Source organism: Mirounga angustirostris, unplaced genomic scaffold, assembly GCF_029215605.1.
Source record: "Mirounga angustirostris isolate CCGP_5_RB_7025 unplaced genomic scaffold, mMirAng1.0.hap1 SCAF_4, whole genome shotgun sequence".
Lineage (NCBI taxonomy): Eukaryota > Metazoa > Chordata > Mammalia > Carnivora > Phocidae > Mirounga > Mirounga angustirostris.
This window is the reverse complement of record NW_026991712.1, coordinates 184,047,127-184,064,827: the sequence shown is the minus strand read 5'-3', so window position 1 is coordinate 184,064,827 and position 17,701 is coordinate 184,047,127. Positions and strand designations below refer to the sequence as shown.

The window sequence follows — 17,701 nt, the reverse complement described above, 5'->3', positions numbered from 1 at the left end:
GTCACCAAAAGTACTATATGATATCCTAAGATGAGGGGTAACACTACAAAAAAAGTTAAGCTAAACAAAACTGCAAGTTCCACGTCCATGTGCTGACATTTCTTTGGCAATTTATATTAGTCAAATTAATTCTGGAGAACTTATAAAGCCTGAGAACTCCACATATTTGCAAGGTTAAAAGACCAACAGTGTCTGTAAGTAATAAAGGCTGATGTAGTAGTATTGCTGAAAGAAAAGCAGCTCAGTGAAACCTACAAGTAGTCCTTACCCCTCATATAGACCTATGGTTACAAAAAGACTGCTTAAATAACAGGCAGTTTTATAAAACCATAAGGTTATTCAAATCTATGTTCTCTAAATGTGGCTTGTTGCCCCCGTCGTTAAAAAAAAAAAAAAAAAAGAGCAGATGAACATGACATAAAGACAGCCCTTAAGAACCAACTAGCTGAAATTAGCCTTTATGGGAGAACAGGATATGAAAACAACCATCCAAATGAAGGAATTTCTCTGGAAGTCGGGCATAATGCTCTCTATGACTAATACTGGTTGGCTGGGTGTTTTAAGATTTTTTTTAAGCTTGTTACATTAAAATTCAACAGCTATTAATCACCTTTCACCTAGGGTAGTTGGATTAATCCCAGCATTTGTATCAGGATTTTTCTAAAAATTCAGTTGTTTTAACACCTTTCACTACAATCAAATATAAAAGACAATGGTTATTTTTGGCATTCTTAATGTCAAGTGGGGAAGCCAAGGAAATACTGAAAAAGCAGGATATCCTCAGCAACTCCTGCATATCTACACAAGCAACCAGATTAGAGTTCTTTATACGGAACAACTACATAAGAAACATAATCAGCATTTAAAACAGCATTTTAGGGCGCCTGGGTGGCTCAGTTGGTTAAGCGACTGCCTTCGGCTCAGGTCATGATCCTGGAGTCCCGGGATCGAGTCCCGCATCGGGCTCCCTGCTCAGCGGGGAGTCTGCTTCTCCCTCTGACCCTCCTCCCTCTCATGCTCTCTGTCTCTCATTCTCTCTCTCGCAAATAAATAAAAAAAAAAAAAAAATTTAAAATAAAAAAAAAAAAAAATAAATAAAACAGCATTTTATAATAAATGTTCATTTTTAATTATTAAATAGTACTGAAGCCCCAAGTATGAAAAATACCACTGTTAGAAATGATTCTTGAAAATGATAAATCCCTTACACAGGCAAGAAATACTACTTTAACACTGGTATGAGTTATAGTCACAAAAGTTTAAACTAGATATTAAGCAAAGCGCCCTTAGCTTTTAAAGAAGTAAATGATGTATGGCATAGGCCAGCTACAAGACATCCTTTATGGGTCAAGGAAGGTAGCAAGGAGCAGTGGAAAGAGCACTCACTGACCAGATACACAGGAGAACCAGATTCTGGCCTAAGCAGCCCCTCATGAAGCAGGGATCTGGGGAAAGCCACTGGGCCCTAGCTTCCTGCTCTGTGTTAGTGGAGCAGGCTTGTGTAGATCGGTGGAGTGGATTTACTTCAAGGGAAATGCAAAGTCCAATTTCTTACATGCATGAAGTTTTACCTGAAACAAACACACACAGATTAACAAATACAACAGACTACAGGAATTATTTTTCAAATGTATGTAGATGTCATTAAGATAAATAAAAAGGGAACTCAAAGAGCAGCTGTTTGTTAACGATGCATTTTTTAAACAAAAGGATACTAAAAATAGGACCACCACAAGAGCTAATGGGAAAACAAAATGAACTGGTACTAAGAAGGGTTCTCACACCATACTGCTAACCACCACTGTCCATTCACATTCAGGGTGAGGGCCAGCCTGGGACACTCTCAGTGGCAGAACCCATCTGCTCTACCAAGCAAGTGCGCAGCATGCCAGCTCAGGAGCTTTCAAGTAAAGTGGAGGCAAAGGTGGGCATCGCTGCAGGGACCATCCAGGAAATACAGAAGTCAGCCATGAGAGCAGTGGAGAGAATACACAAGGCCAGGGTGAGTTCCTGAGTTAAACCTCAGTCCTGACATTGACTCAAGGCAAGATTTTATACAACTGTAAGCCTCAAATTTTCTCATTTGTAAAACAAAATAAATATCACAAATTAAACTATGTGAAAAGAGTAGCACAGTGCCTGGGCACAAAGTAAATGCTCAATGTTAGTTTATTTCCTTAATAAACAGCTAGTTGATCTGAGGTTTTAGACGCACTGCAGAGACTTTATAGAGCCACAGTTCTTAACCTTAATTTAAAATTTTTTTCAATATTTTAGGAATCTACTGATTAGCATCCATGGTTGAAATGAATACTCTCTCCAGAAAAATTCACATACATATAAGACTCGGCAAGCAATTTCAGGAAGTTCATTGACCCTGTTAAACTCAAGAGTCCTTGGGGCCTATGGACCTCAGATCGAGAATGTCTAGAACACTAATAATTATTTAAAACCTGAATTTGTATAATGAAAAACTATGTGACAACAGATAATGCTTAATGAATGCTTATTATATGCTTAATGCCATGCTAAGCAATTCAGTGAATTATTTCATTATGCTTTGCAACAACCCTTAAGGTAGGTAGTAGTGTGCTATGCCCATTTTATAAGTGAGAAAACTAAGTGTTTTAGTTTTAACGTGTCCCGTTACAAAGGAACGCATCATAAGAAAAACATGTTTTCTAAAGAATAATACACCAAAAACAAAACTAGTAGTTCAAAAAAAATGATGGAAATAAAATAGTTCAACCCACTATTACAGTCCTGTCTTATTTATATACTGTGTTAGTCATTCAACAGAGGTCTTAAACATGCAAAAAGATAAGACTACAAAATAAAAATATTTAAACGAATTAGTCTAACCCTTGATCTCCTAGTAAGGAAGGGGTTAGGTGCCCCCAACAAGAATTCCAGCCTGCAGAGCCGCATCCATGACAATGAAAATAAATATGCATTTTAAGTCTCCTTTAAATAGCTGTACCTTTCTGCTTTGGATAGAGTCTCTGTCCTTGCCACTGAAACCATCCACTACTGGGAGCACCTGGGGGCACGCAGGGGCACGGAGGGGAATCTCTGCCCAGTCCAGGAAGAATCTTGGAAATGTTTTCTTTGCCATCTCACATCCCTCGCTACCCCTGAATTGCCAGCAAACATAGCATTTCTTGCTTTAAAAAAAAAAAAAAAAAATCCAAGCTAACAGATTCTCCATAATAAGTAAAAAGGCTGCCTTTCTAAGCACAAATACTTTAAATATGAACAGATAAGTTAAAAACTTATAAAATTAAATCTATGAGTTGATGTCATCATTAGTGTAGGAACACAGATCACATATACCTGAATATACAAAGAAAGTTCAATTATGATGCAGTTAGCACTACCCTTTAAAATCTAAATTAACAAAAATAGTCTATTAGGAAGACATCTGGTGTATCATGGCAAGAACTGTTAATGATATTGTCTGCAACCCTGTAATCAATTTTTTTCTCCCAGCAGCTCTCTCATTGCACTGTATTAGATCTGTGTGCCTGCAGAATTTATGAGAGCTCCACACATGGGGGGTAGCTTTGCCAACTGGATCTGATTCAGATCCAGCTCAAATGACTTTGGCAGCATGAAGCGTTGTTAAAGAACAATCAATAGTTTGTTTTATGCAGCATCATCTTGACTCAAAGAAGATTTATTATCTTATTACAGAATCTTCTCATACCTACATACGATGGTATCTGAGTACGCCACCAATCATGAACTTATTTAAATCCCCACTGAACACAATACTTTCACTGCTATAAATAAATAAATAAATAAATAAATAAATAAATAAATAAATAAATGCTGGTCATCACTAATGCTAGTACAAAAAGTTTACTAAAAATCAATGTTACGATGAGCAAAATTTTAAATCCATTCAACAAATCCTGATTAGTGAGTATTGTGGTAAATGAAACAGTCTAACAATGACATCCACACTAAATGGAGAATAAAGTGAGAAAATATCAGCCTGAAAGATAAAATCATTTCTTAGATACATACGGAAACAAGATGATAACTGGTAAAGGCTGAAGTTTTTAAAGTAGGTAGTCAAGCTGGGACTCTGCTAATTTGTCCCTTATGATGTCAGTGTATCTCTCCAGGGATTAAAATTAGACTTTTATCCACTACACTGGGTTTTATCTTCCATTGTGAATGGTTATTATATCAAAAATTCCAAGGATTTTGTGAACCTTTTTTCTGGTCTAATTCTTGATAAATTACACCAGCAACTATTTGAACATGAAATTATTGTTGTGATGATATATTATTCCTAGTTTTATGATTATTAATATCCTGTATCTCCACTGTCCCGGTCCTCTTCACTTCACGCATGGGTGACAGCCCTCACCACATAACTGGAGCTTCCACAGTCTGCCCGAACTCCACACTGCTACCCAAGCAATCTTCTTGGAATAAAAAAGCCTACGAAGGCTTCTCCTCTGCCTATCACATAAAATCTCCCCTTGTCTCACCTTTACAACGCTCTATGATCTGGGCCCACATTATATCCCAGCTCTGCTCCCACAACCCACTAACCTGTGCTCTTCATGGATGTTCTGCAGTCATCTTCTCTCAACTCCCAGCTTCACCAGGCCCATAGCCTATGTGGCTTACAGAAACAGGCTGACATGTACACCTAGAAGGCTTTTCCAGTCTCCCTGTCCACGTGTTACTGATGTATCAAAAACAAACACAGCTCCTCAAAACCTGCCTGCCTTCACAGAACTTTCCCAAGTGCTAGAGCCCATGGGAAGCACTCTCTTCTCCTAGTTTCAAGATACTATTTTTCTACACTGCAGTTGAACAATTCATTATACACTGCCAGTATCTTGTATTATGCACGTGCATACGTGATGGCTATTCCCTGGTGTTATTTCCTAATTGAGTGTGCACTTGAACCCCACAGTCAGATTACATACAAGAGAAAGGTCTTCAACTTCTTTCACGATTAACAGCAGTCAATCAGAACAATAAACACCTGTCTTTCAGAAAATCTTATAATTAAATCCCTATAAAGGGGGAAAAAAAGGAAGACAGGTGTATATACAACTTTCATAAAAGGTGAGATATATCACACACAAATAACCCACATGGATCACTAACACCAGGCCCTGTGTTCTAGGGATAAAGCACCAAAGACACTTCATCCTGCTGCACCTCACACACATCATTAGCACCACGTACCAGAGACATTACCAGGGCACAGCTGAGAGCACCAGATCTAAACCCTAACTCAAAACTTTGAAGTGTTTAATTCTGTATCTGGCATTGCAGAAAAGCCTGGCTACTCCTGAGCAATATTCTGTAAAATGTCACCTGAGAGGACAGCATCCAAAATAGTTTAGATTCGTGGGCCGTGAGTCCCAATGATGCTGGGGAAGTGCACATTCCACACGTGGACTCCAACTTACCCCCTTTTTCCCCATTTCAGTTGCCAACATCCATACTCGCTGCTGATTGCCAGCTCCTGCTCCTTGCAGCGGCCCAGCATGCTCTCTGCTGGCACCCAAATGCCCCACACCACCAAACCCCGCTGACTTCTGGAACTGTCCTAGAGGGGTAAGGCAAGTCCCGTATTTTGCTTCCTCTGTGCATGTACTTGTTACTCCTTTAAAAACACATACAATACAGCACATTTTTAAAGGGGCTCTGGGGAGGGAGGTAATATTCCTATTTTATACCCTATGGGATATAAAATATTGATAGCTTTTAAAAACGGGATTCTCCTTACCCCTACAGGCCCTCTCCCGGCTTCAGAAAGATGTTGTGGTGGCTGTGATGCCACCGGCAGAGAGCATGCTGGGGGGTCACACAAAGCAGGAGTTGGAGATCTGCAGCAGGCCTGGGAGTTGTGGACCTAAAAAAGAAAAGAGCTTTCAGTTAGCATGCCCAACGTCCCCTCCGGCCCTGGTTACTAGGGGCACGCAGCACACAAGCAGGAATCTGCACCACCCTTTAGCAGATGGCCTTTCAGAGAATTTGTTCTACTGCTGAAGTTAGCCTTTCTGCGTCAATCAGAGCTGTTTCCTTATTTCAGCAAGAACAAGCCTATGACCCTTCTGACTCCACAGTGGAATCTGGGTCCTGTTGTAATGCTGTATGGTGTGTGCCCCCAAAATAACCAAGTTAAGATGCGACACAGTGCCAAAGCACAGTGACAATGGCATGCTTTGCTTAGAATAAAAACAAAAAAGCAATGGTATCAGATAAACACAACTATACAGTGAACCACAAGTGGACAAACTGAGCTTTCAGAAGAGTTTCCAATGCGAGATGCTAGGGTCATAAGACAGATACTTAATAAGGAAATATTCAAGACATTAGGGGGTCAAAGAAAGACCCTATCATTTTCTCCAAGTCCTAGTTTAATTTTATAAAGCTGAAGGCAAGGTAAAAGACAAAGGCTTAATACCAGAGGAAAAAAAGACACCATTCAAATGAGCTTTAATTTTCTCACAACGCCCACGTGAACAGGTACAAAACATAAAGCTCAAGAAAGGCATTATTTCTTTTAGGGGTAAAACCAGTTCTGGTATGTATCACACGTCTATTTTATTTTTCTTTTCAACTTTGAAAACATTTAAAAGCAGCAGCAGATTACAGAGCAACTTCTGAAAGCCAGCACCGTCCTTTAAGTATCAAAAAGATACCTCAAATAACAGTTTGAGTGTGTTCCCTTTCAAATATTCTAGAGAGTACATAACACTTCCAAAAAACTAACCGATTCAATATTGTGTGGCTTTAAATGGACTAAAACTCCATAAAATCCAGATACTTATATAAGAATCTCTGTTCTTAAAGGTGTTTAGAAATGACAAATAAGCAAACTTTTAAACCATTGTTCAGGAGCCTTATTACACTTAGTTTCTTTTGAATCACCAACAACCTCCTGTGATCCAAGATTTTCATATCGTCCATTAATTACTTATTTTTCTATGTCTCTTTTAAAACAAACAAACAAAAACATGAATCCCAAGATAATAAGCCAATACTGGGAATGTCGTCTTCACGATGGTTTTCTTTCCTTTCGGTACAGATCGCCCTCTAGAGAGTACGCTGGGTGCCACACAGGACACTCCCTGTGCGCTCAGTCGCTGACTCCCACTGCCTCAGGGACAACACATGATGACACCAAGTGTTGTTCGCAGCATAACCTTCACCACCGTACACCCCCTCCTCCCCATACCAGTGCTGCAGATTCCAAATCAAAGATTCAACTGTGCACTAGAATGTACAATATACTTAATATTTTTTACCACAATCATCCAATAAAAATGAATTGCTGGTTAATTTTTTGCACTAGGAATTCATTAATCAGATCACTCAAATCCTTATTCATTCAGATCAAGAGTTTTAAATCAAGAAGACACTTAGTAAGGCATTTCAAATCACCTTGGCATTGTTTTAAATATGCAAAAGTTCAAATAATTATTAAAACATTTTAAGTATTAAAAATACATTTTAAAGCATATCACTGTTCTTCTTTATCAATCAGAAAACATGGGCAGTTATCTGTTTCCCTGATTTTCTTTCAATCCTTCTAATGGGTTTTACTTGGACTATTTTGAGTCCATTCTTAAACACAAACACCCACATACATATACAAATTACAAATGTCCAGTTCTAAGGAATCAAGTTTGAATAGTAAGACTTTACCAATATTCTTGCATAGCAGCTCTCTGCAAATATCAAATTGTCTCAAACTTTCTTAGGCTCCTTTTTTAGAAAAGATGAGAATGCCTAGTTTTCCACATTGAAAATATTTCACATAGAACAGGTTTATTAAACGTTTTAGATACATATTTTATAGAACAGTATAATTAAACAAAACTCTTTCAGTGATTTCTTAGTTCTAAAATCCAAATAGACCAGGAGAAAGCGAATTACCCAACTTCACAGTAATTGCGAACCATTAAAACTTTAAATCCCATGTGGCCTATAATGACTATAACTCATGTGAAAACAGCCTGCTGAGAAGCTGAGTAAATGGGGCCAATAAGATGCTATGAGATTATTTATTCCCAAAGCCTCACTGTGATTTTCACTTACGTGAATACCATCCCCTCCATTTATATCATGCAAAAAGGTGATGGTGATTCAAAATAACTTTAAACATGATTGCCCCATAACTGGCAGGAGGAATATCTAACAACATTTTGTCCATTAAACTTGGGGCTAAGGATTTCATCTCCCTCTTGCTTCTTAAAGGATTAAAAAAAAAAATTATAAACTTCAAATCTACATGCGAAAAGGACATTTCGTCTCAGTGCATATATTTATTATTGGTGGCTTATTCCAAACAAACAGCATGAAGTAAGTCCAATACCCCATTATAGTTTATTATAATGCTTATAGATAAGAACTAAGCAACCATGGCCTTTACTTGAAACAAAGGGAGAAAAAAAAGGTGCGGCCTCCAGAAGCACCAAATCAAGAACATGCACCTTTTCTTGACTTAGAAATCACCATATAAGAAGAGTGGTATCACACTGACCCACTGACTCCTAACAGGTGAGAACAACTAAACTAGCAGAAAGGAAAAACGCCTTGGGAAGAATTATTTCAGCTGTACGTTCCATTATGTCTCTAAGTAATACTTAATTCCTCACTCTACAAACTAAAAACAGTTGCTAATGAACTTCATGGGTCTCACTTCATTATCCAACACTACACTCCAAGTCGCAAAGCTGTGTGTGAGTGGTACTGACCTTTTCCTAGGAAATGAACTAAAAGGAGAAAAAGGAAGTATGGAAAGAAATGTTCAGTTCTGCAGGCCTAACCTGAGGGACTATCAAGAAGAGAAAAACAGCCACTTTTTACACAAAAATGAACCATCACACCGTAAGGCATTTTTCCTATCCACTGGACTTCTCGGGAATGTTTACCTATAGACTAAGCCCTCATTACTTTTGCTAAAAGTCAGTAATATCGAAAATTCAAAATAGATTATAATGCCTAAAAAATGTTATGACTTTAGCTACACTCACGTAAATTTTCTGAAGAAAATAAGAAACTGAGTTTTAATGTATTTTAAGAACAGATTATTATTTAAATATATAAAATACTACACACTGCAGGCTAACCAAAACACTACACATTGTAAACTAAAGGTAAAGAAACAGGTCTTTCTGGTTTGTTTAATAAACAGAAGGTTAATTTGTAGTTAAGGCATCGTATCAAATTACTACTAAAGTTTTTCTAAAACTTTATGCTGTGAATTTTTTCCACTGAAATGTTATTTCATTCAATATTCCATAAACACTTACTGTGGATCTTATATGGGCCAGGCAACGACCTAATAAGCACACAGTATACATCAGTGAATAACACAGGCATGGTGTCTGCCCCTACAAAAGCTTAGACCCAGAGCACCAATGAAACATCAACATCACTACCATGTCATTCCATGGCCCAGGCACTATGCATCCACTCTGTGGGCTTGATCTTTTCATCTAAAAACCTCCTACCTGCAAGGTAGGTGCTTTATTTATACCCCAACCTCATAGGTAAATAAAACAAGGTTAGGAGGGTTAAGCATCTTACCCAAGGTAGTAAAAGACAGCAATTGAAGAACAGACCAACTGATGTCACAGTCAAGCTCCCAACACATGAACTCTACCATCCCTCCTTCCTCTCAGTCCCCGAGTATCACCTCAAATTCTGAATTAGCCATATTCACACTAATGCAGACCCCTGTTCCACCTCTAGAAAAGTTTTCAATACAAGATTTACCTAACATAAAAATGAATGCCCACTTCCTGAATGTCTATACACCATACATTCTGTGCTGAGTGGTCACAGCAGCCAAGGTGGGATTAAATAACTGTGGCATGTGATGCATACCTGATAATTAACTCATTGTAGGTACACACAGAAGTGTGCACAGAGTGCATATTAACAAACTATCCCATATCCTCAGCATTATCTATGTAAAGGTCTCTAACAAAAATTGAAAAGATAAAATTACTTATCCTCAGTAAGTTCTCATTTTAAAGACGGAAAAGCAGCTTGTTTTTAATCTACTTCTGAGAAACATGATTTGGTGGAGAGAGGACAACATCAATTGTGTGTAGGAAGCTGCACCAAAGCTAATTTCTCTGCAGCCCCTCTCTGTTGTACTGTGGCAATCAACTTTTGGGGTAGAGTTACAGATGCAGCCTAGGAATCAGAAATTCCAAATGTTCCTCCCCTTGCTGCTCACATTTGGCAATGAAACCAAGAGAGAGATGGTGTTAAATCTTGAATAACATGGCCCCCACGTTCACAGCAGTACTGGAGACGTGCCTTTGCCAAGGTAACTAGCGGTATGCAGCCTCAGCTACCCCACATTCACAATTAAAATGTGTGCTGTCAGGGACATAAATGATACAAAAGCACAGTCATCCACACAGAGTCATAACAACTCATTGAGCCCTAAACAGTTGACTAAAAATACCATAATATCCCTAATGATACATCCCCAACTTCAGGGAATCTCTAAGACCAGGTTTAATTTTAACAACAACATTTCCACGGTTAATAAACCAAACAGGAGCCAAGATGAATCAATGGTATTTGCTCAAAATAGTATTTGTAATAATTATATATCCTACATGGAAATTCATTTCATACAACAGTTAAAGAATCAATAACTATATAACTCTAGGAAACCAAAATCTCATTTTTTTTCTCTTGTATGAATGATAGGAACTCATTAGGAATCCACATAGAATGCCCATGCAGAATATTCAAAGGAATGAGTGAAGAAGTAGATATGAAGTACTACCAAGAGCCAGAAAAGGTACTCCTCGGTGTTCTACTGCCGGAAAAATCACTAATCTAAACAATCTTGTGAAGCACTTTCGGAATTTACGATTATTTCTAGAGAGCAAATTCACTCTATTATGCTGAAGGCCTAGATGTCTATAAAAATGGAATTTTATTGATTTTTATAGTAAAAGCAAGAAAGAAATCTTTCTTTGTGCACAAAAGGTGAATGGCTTCCTTCACATTAATCCTATTCAGAGTGTTCTCCAAAGAGGACTGACATCCAGTAATGCCACAAATGTCTGTCCAATTAGAAACTAAGGTCACGGAGGGAAGAACTTTATCCTGCAGACTTCAGTCTCTTTCAAGGTGCTGCGCCCAACAATGCACACAGAGTAGGCTTTCGTTAAATGCCTATCAAAGGCGCTAGTTACCACCAAAAACATTCCTCCCTGCACTCGGGAATATAATGCTCCTCAGTGACACGGACTCACTCAGGAACAGAACTCTGAAAGCAAACTAAGTCACACACTGACCTAGGAAAGCTAAGGGAGTGCAACAGAAGAAAGGGTTGAAGATGTTATACCAGGCTCTTTCATTTAATCATGGAGATCCACTCAAGCTGGCCCAAGAGAAGAGGGCTTTACTGAGCAGAAACAAGGACAATCCAAGAATCCGGAGGGAAGAAGCATTAGCACAGCGGGCTTCGCCAGAGTTCAGGGAGAAGGCATGCCCTCATTCCTGCTGGCCATCTACTGCTCTCTGCACAGATCTCTGCTCTTCCTGGCTTCCCCTGCCCTATCACATCAGCTTGCCTGTGACCTGTTTACGCTTGCCAACCCTCTCTGCATTAAGGTGACTCTTGATTCATCCTTCCGGCTTTGCACCCTCAGCTAACTGCTTCAGTCTCTCAACTATCTTTTCAAGCAAGGCCACAAACATCATAGATTGCCATTCCATATTACTACTCTCAAAGAGCTAAAGATTTTGCTAGCTGCCTTATTATTTAGTTCAGAAGCCAAAGGTGCAAAGCTGACTTATTTAATTGATGATCCCTCCCTATTCCTACCTCTAAGCATACACTATCCATAATTTCACCTTACCTCTCCTGCTTTGACTACTTGTTCCATAGATACTTCTATCATTGTAGTCAAACAAATCCAGTTTGGTCTCCTAGTCTGTAAATAAGCCCAATCAAATTAACACTCCCTAAGAGGAGGAAAGCTTCCTAACAGAACACATAATTTGCTTCCCATGAAAATGCTACTTTCAAAAGTAGCCTCAGTTCTGCTAGGAACTCAATTACTTTGTGCCATCATAGCTTCCACCTATCCCTGTGAAATGCGGGCTCTAAACAGATCTACCAATGTACAGTAGTAGTGACTTACGCATTTTGATGGTTAAATGTTAACAAAGCAGAAGCCATGGATCTTATCCCCATAGGCAAGATGACCATATAAACTATCATCCAAAACAAGGATACCTTTGAGAGTGAAAGGGGATACTGTTTAACAGTTTGCCAGGTTTAATATAATCCTGCACACAGAGACAACTATGTTCCATATCATGGACTCCGACTCTATGGGACATAGTAGCAGAGCCTAGAAGGCAACCCAGGTCCCCACGTAAAATCCGAAGACCCTGCTTATCTCTCACAGAACTAGTTCCTGAAATGTTACCCAGGGTCCTCAGTTCAACAAATTGGCATTATGGTGGTTTGGGTTACTGGTCATAGATGATTCATTATGCCTGCTTCTCAATTCCTTAACTTCCACTGTGTCTAACACTGTAATCTTACGTAATATGTACCAAACTGGGCATTTGCCCAGTTCTTTTTACAGTCCCAAATATACCATATATTCAAAAACTCACCATGGTAAGGGGTCATTCTAATTCACTGTATAAACAAAGGAACACATCTCTCAGTTACAACCCCAAACCAAGAAAGCTTAAAAAGATAAAATATATAATTAATCAACAATATTTAAAGGCTACTGGGTTTTTGTTTTCCACTGCTCCACTTGCCATGCATGGTATTTGCTGTGGGCAAAACCAACTCCAATTTCTTCTTTTTAAAATCTTCAAGAGAAACAAAGCATATTTCCTTCTGTTCATCTTTTCCCCTTATAGCCTGGGTAAGCTGAAGGAACAAAAAAGCTATGATTATTCTCATCTATTAAGTTATCTTTTCATAAGTAGAACTGCAAACCAAGGAAAGAAGAAAGTGGATATCCAGACAACAACTACATTCCTTCTAGGAGTAAGTATTTCACTATCTCGGTTATTCTTATACAACAACTACGAGCATGTGCTGAATACAGAACTCAGACAAAAACATGAGACACAGCAGTGTGCAACTTACATACCGTGCCCACTTCCCACACTGTTTCTGCAGACAGATTTAATGTGTTGTGCCAGACTAATACTGACAACAGAAGCTTCAGCTTTTATTGCTGTTAATACCCTGAGCAATTACTGTAACTCAGCAGGAACCTCTGCCCCAAACAGCAACTATAACATTGTAATCAGCATTTCATAAGAGATGCTGTTCAGACATGAAGGCAACTGCTAATGTGCTAAAATTGTACAAAAAGGGGTCTGAATCTAATAGGTTAAAAAAAAAAAAAACCTTTGCAATTTTTATTTCACAGCTATATCTTTTCCATGGTGCACTGGTATTATGTTTGGTTTAAAAAAAAAAAAATCACACACAGAGAGGATGAGCAGGGACAGAGCAGTAGCAGAGGCCACAGGCAAAAGAAAATTCTCAGGAAACAAGACCACTGCCCAGATTTTCAGATGTCAGTGCAGCATCTGTAAAAAAAAAAATCTTTGGAAGGAAATATATAATAAATAGCAAAGACCTCTAAAAATGGCAAAACTTCATACTGACATAAAATCTAAATAGAAAGCATTTGATTTACAAATTTAAACTGCAAGCCCTCCTTGTAAAACAAGCAGGGAACTTAAAAGCAGCATACCAAGAATAAATAAATCTTAGAAATAAATGGCACATTTGACTTTCTTTTAAAACAGTAAGCATGTGTTACTTATGCAACAAAACTTTAATAAGAAAAAAAGATGGCATGCAATTTTTTTAACTAGCTAAGTCAGAATAAACTAATTGGGTATTTGGAGTCATCAAAAATGATAAAAAGAAAGAAAAGAGACGCAGAGTTAAAGATCTCTCCATATTACATTACCTTTTTTTAGACTGAAGTATCACATACGGAATGTGAGAACACAAATATTGTCAAGTTACAAAGGTTTTGGAGATAAGAGCATTCACAGATACTGATACATACGTCTACAGAGCTAAAGAATTGGGATTTCTCTATACCTAAAAAGGGAGACAGTGGTTCACAACCTTCAAGTACAAGGATCCCTTTTTAATGTTTCAAAAGAACCCCCAATGGCAATACTCTGTATTTCACATATCAGTTGTTTGAGGAAAATACGTAATAAACTGCTTCTTAACTGTGTATTGTCATTAACTATTAAGTGAATTTTTTTAAATCACACCAGCATATTAATATATTTGAGAAGTCGTTATACAAACATACGTGAGGCATATTTTGAGCTGGGAATGGTTATTTGCAGACCTTTGTAAAATCTCTACGGATACCAAGGGATCCAAAGCCCCAAGTGTGGGCACCACCGGTCTAAAGCCCAGAGATTGCCTAATGGGCAATATCAACACCTCTAAACTTGGGGAAGGTTTGTAATGAGAAAGTACTGCAGCCATGCCATCCCCAACCCAGAGTTCCTTCCCCCAACCTCCATCACCGGATGACCCCAAGATACACTCTAAACTCACTAAAATCTCTAAGGAAATGATAGTTGCCACCCAAAACTAGTCTCTGGCGCATTTATATTCTTTTTTCCCAACTCACCACCAATTCCCAAATTTACTTTACTTTAGGCTCTTCACAATGGCTGAGAAGAAAGAAACTACTTCAGAAACTCAAGAAAATCTCTGAAATTATCGTCAAAACAGCTACTAGAGAAATGAAAACTTTGGGAATACTGTTCACAGTACAAGCTTTGTTAAGTGTTATAAAACCAAAAGGATAAAACTGGTAACTGCCTTACACGTGTGCTGCAGCTGCCAGGCAGTGAGCACTCAGAGGTGGGCTGGTTACCAAGTCCACAGCCAGGAAGAAGCAATCGAGACAGACAGCCAATGGAACTGGAAAAAGAGAAGGCACAGAGGAGATTCAACAGCACATTAAAAAATGCTTACCAGTTTGAAGTCTTGAATGCTACAGATGAAATATGGCGTGTTTGGCCTCCGACTCTCGATATACACACAGTCTTTAAAAGAAAAAAAAAATTAAAACAATGGTATTTACCATTAAGGGAACAAAGACAGGGCCCATAAAGCCACTGCATAAATAAACACATGACAAAGCATATATCTTATATAGAAAAAATTTTTCAGAGATAAATTGTAAATTACAAACAATTTTAAGCTAGAGGAAAACAGTCCTTGGGGTTCTTACTGACCACTTTTCTGGTAATTTAAAGAACCTGATAAAGCCTTAATTATTGTCTCCAGGGTACTTGAAGAAGGGGAAGAAAGAAATCCCATAGGATTAACCATATTTTGACGAAGAAACTTCAATCAAGGGAATTATTTGATCACAGCTACACAAGACAAAATTTTGAATGTCTTATTTAGAGAGAGGCTACCATGTCTTCACAAAGAGAAATGGCTTTGCCAAGTGCTTCTTTATTTTCTGTAAATAACTTGTGAGGAAATAGATGAAAGATGTAAAGATGACTGGCTTGAACACACCATTACAATGACCTTTTCACCTAAACCAAGAAACAGAAAGAAATCTAACCGGTTGTGGATAACTTCCTACTAAATTTCAACCTAAACACATTTTATTTTCTAATTATAAAGAAAAGCAAGGCACCCAATTGGAGATGGGATGCAGTAAACCAAACCACACTTTCCTCAAGGGAATAAGGGCGCTTTCTTAAATTATATTTGACATGGCAATGGTTGGGTAATTATTTCTGATGCTCTCAACAGCTGGAGTCTAAAGGCCTGCTCTTTTAAATGGCAGGTTAAGATAATTTTCTCTTTCTTTCTTTCTTTTTCTTTTTAAGAAGCAATGATTTTAAGGGAAGCAGTGGCTATAAAGGGACTTTAACACTCAACACAGGGCAACCCAAGATCATCATAAAGCTTAAGATAGGATCCTCTATGTATTATTTACTGAGAACTAAAGGCATGTGCAGTCAATCAAATTTTCTAGGGATAATAACCGTAATACCCACATTCAAAATGCCATTTGTTTTATCCCTTCTCATGACCCTTCATAATGAGTGTATCTTAGAATAACTCAGATGCTTAAGAATACAAGCAGATTCCTCTACTGCCTGTTACACATGCAGAGCCAAGAAAAAGAAAAGGAGCAGAAATATGGAGCCATCCATCCCATGGACAGTCCAGTACCGACCACAAGCACTAGCTGACCCACTAAGAGGTGGATCATGAAGAAAACCCTCACCAAGGACACTTCCTTCCAAGAAACCTTCTGAAAGACATCAGGATTTTTGTAGCCCAGAGTCATTCCAGAAAAAGAAGAAATCTGAATGCCAATCACCCAGGCATCCAGAATGTCCCAACTGATTTCTCTACTCAGATGGAGACTCAACAAAGATTCGATCCCTGAATCCATGTACAAGGGTAGCTCAGGAATAAACTGTTGACTGAACTTTCTATTTTGTTCCAGGGTCCAGGAGGCTAAATAACTCTGCTTAACATTCAGGCAACATCCATTTAACATGCCAATCATCTTAAAGAACAAGAGAACTCTTCCTATTTCGGTAGGTATTTGTCTTTCTAATCCCTAATTTGGTATTCAACTAAAAACATTCCCTAGATAAAAAACTGCAGTTCCAACTTGCACAATTTTGGAACCCAAGGTTCTTAATTTCTGTGCCCCAATCCCTGATGTACCGAATACCAGTATTTCAAATCTCTAGATATCAATTATTTATCTGTCTCACTCAACCTGAACACAAATCAGTCTATAGACCCTCTTCTTCCTATCACCTCCTACAGCCTTCTCTTCTAAATCTCATAACACTGTCATACTGAGCTATATACTCACTGAGTTCAACACAAACGGGTCACTTCCCAACTAATGACTTCTATTTCCTTAAAGTTCATGGGACCAAAATGTGCTGCATACAATGGTCTGGTCCTGCACGACAGCTCAACATCCACTGGGCTATAGTATCCAAAATTCCACTACCTTATCCATGCCAAACCCTCTTAACTCCTTCATTCCACCGGCATCCACTTTATAATGAGTTAGCTCCAGGGCCAATATATTCTCATGGTTCCTCTGTAAAGAAATGGCAACATCTCCTTTCTTTAAAAAGCTTTATGTATACTTTTCAGTATAATGTATACAGAATCATTTTAACTATAAACATTCTAACTCTGAGGCTTAAAGTAGCTACTAACTTGTATACAAAAAAGCTTTCCAGAAAAGGAGAATCTATATTCTTTCATTTCTCATTGCAAAGTTACATTCAGGAAAATAATTATCTATAAATATACCTGGATGTAACACTCTCAGAGAAGGGAGGGAAGGACTATATTGGGATGTAGAGGACGACCCCTAGTATCCTTGTGCCTAAACGCTTCTTGGCAGTCTTGGAGGCGGACTCCCACCTGTTGGCCTGAGGAATGCTGCCGCGAGGAATAAGGCGGTGTGAAAAAGAATCTTAAACCTGAGAGATGGAATTGCCACATTTACTTATTAATGCCTTGTTAATAGATAAAAAGTTACCTCTTTTTGTTTAAAAATCTACTATGTCAAACCAAACTGATCCTAATTCATATGTGAGATTTCCAATGCACATGACTAATAATCTGTAAAACAGATCACTGTATCAAGTG

The 17,701-nt window shown here is 38.3% G+C and overlaps 1 protein-coding gene across 7 annotated transcripts in view; it reads right to left on the bottom strand.

Annotated features, from left to right (window-relative positions):
- Positions 1-17,701, bottom strand: part of RERE (arginine-glutamic acid dipeptide repeats) — a 427,124-nt gene that overhangs the window by 216,615 nt on the left and 192,808 nt on the right. For 5 of the 7 annotated variants that reach the window (XM_064589979.1, XM_054513156.2, XM_054513157.2 and 2 more), the window contains 2 exons: positions 15,020-15,090; positions 5,762-5,887 (listed from right to left, as the gene is read on the bottom strand). In XM_064589979.1, coding sequence (XP_064446049.1) covers positions 5,762-5,887; positions 15,020-15,090 — 197 coding nt within the window. Of the gene's footprint in view, positions 1-5,441; positions 5,463-5,761; positions 5,888-15,019; positions 15,091-17,701 lie in introns of those variants that run through there. The other 2 variants (XM_054513158.2, XM_064589981.1) reach the window with 2 other exon arrangements.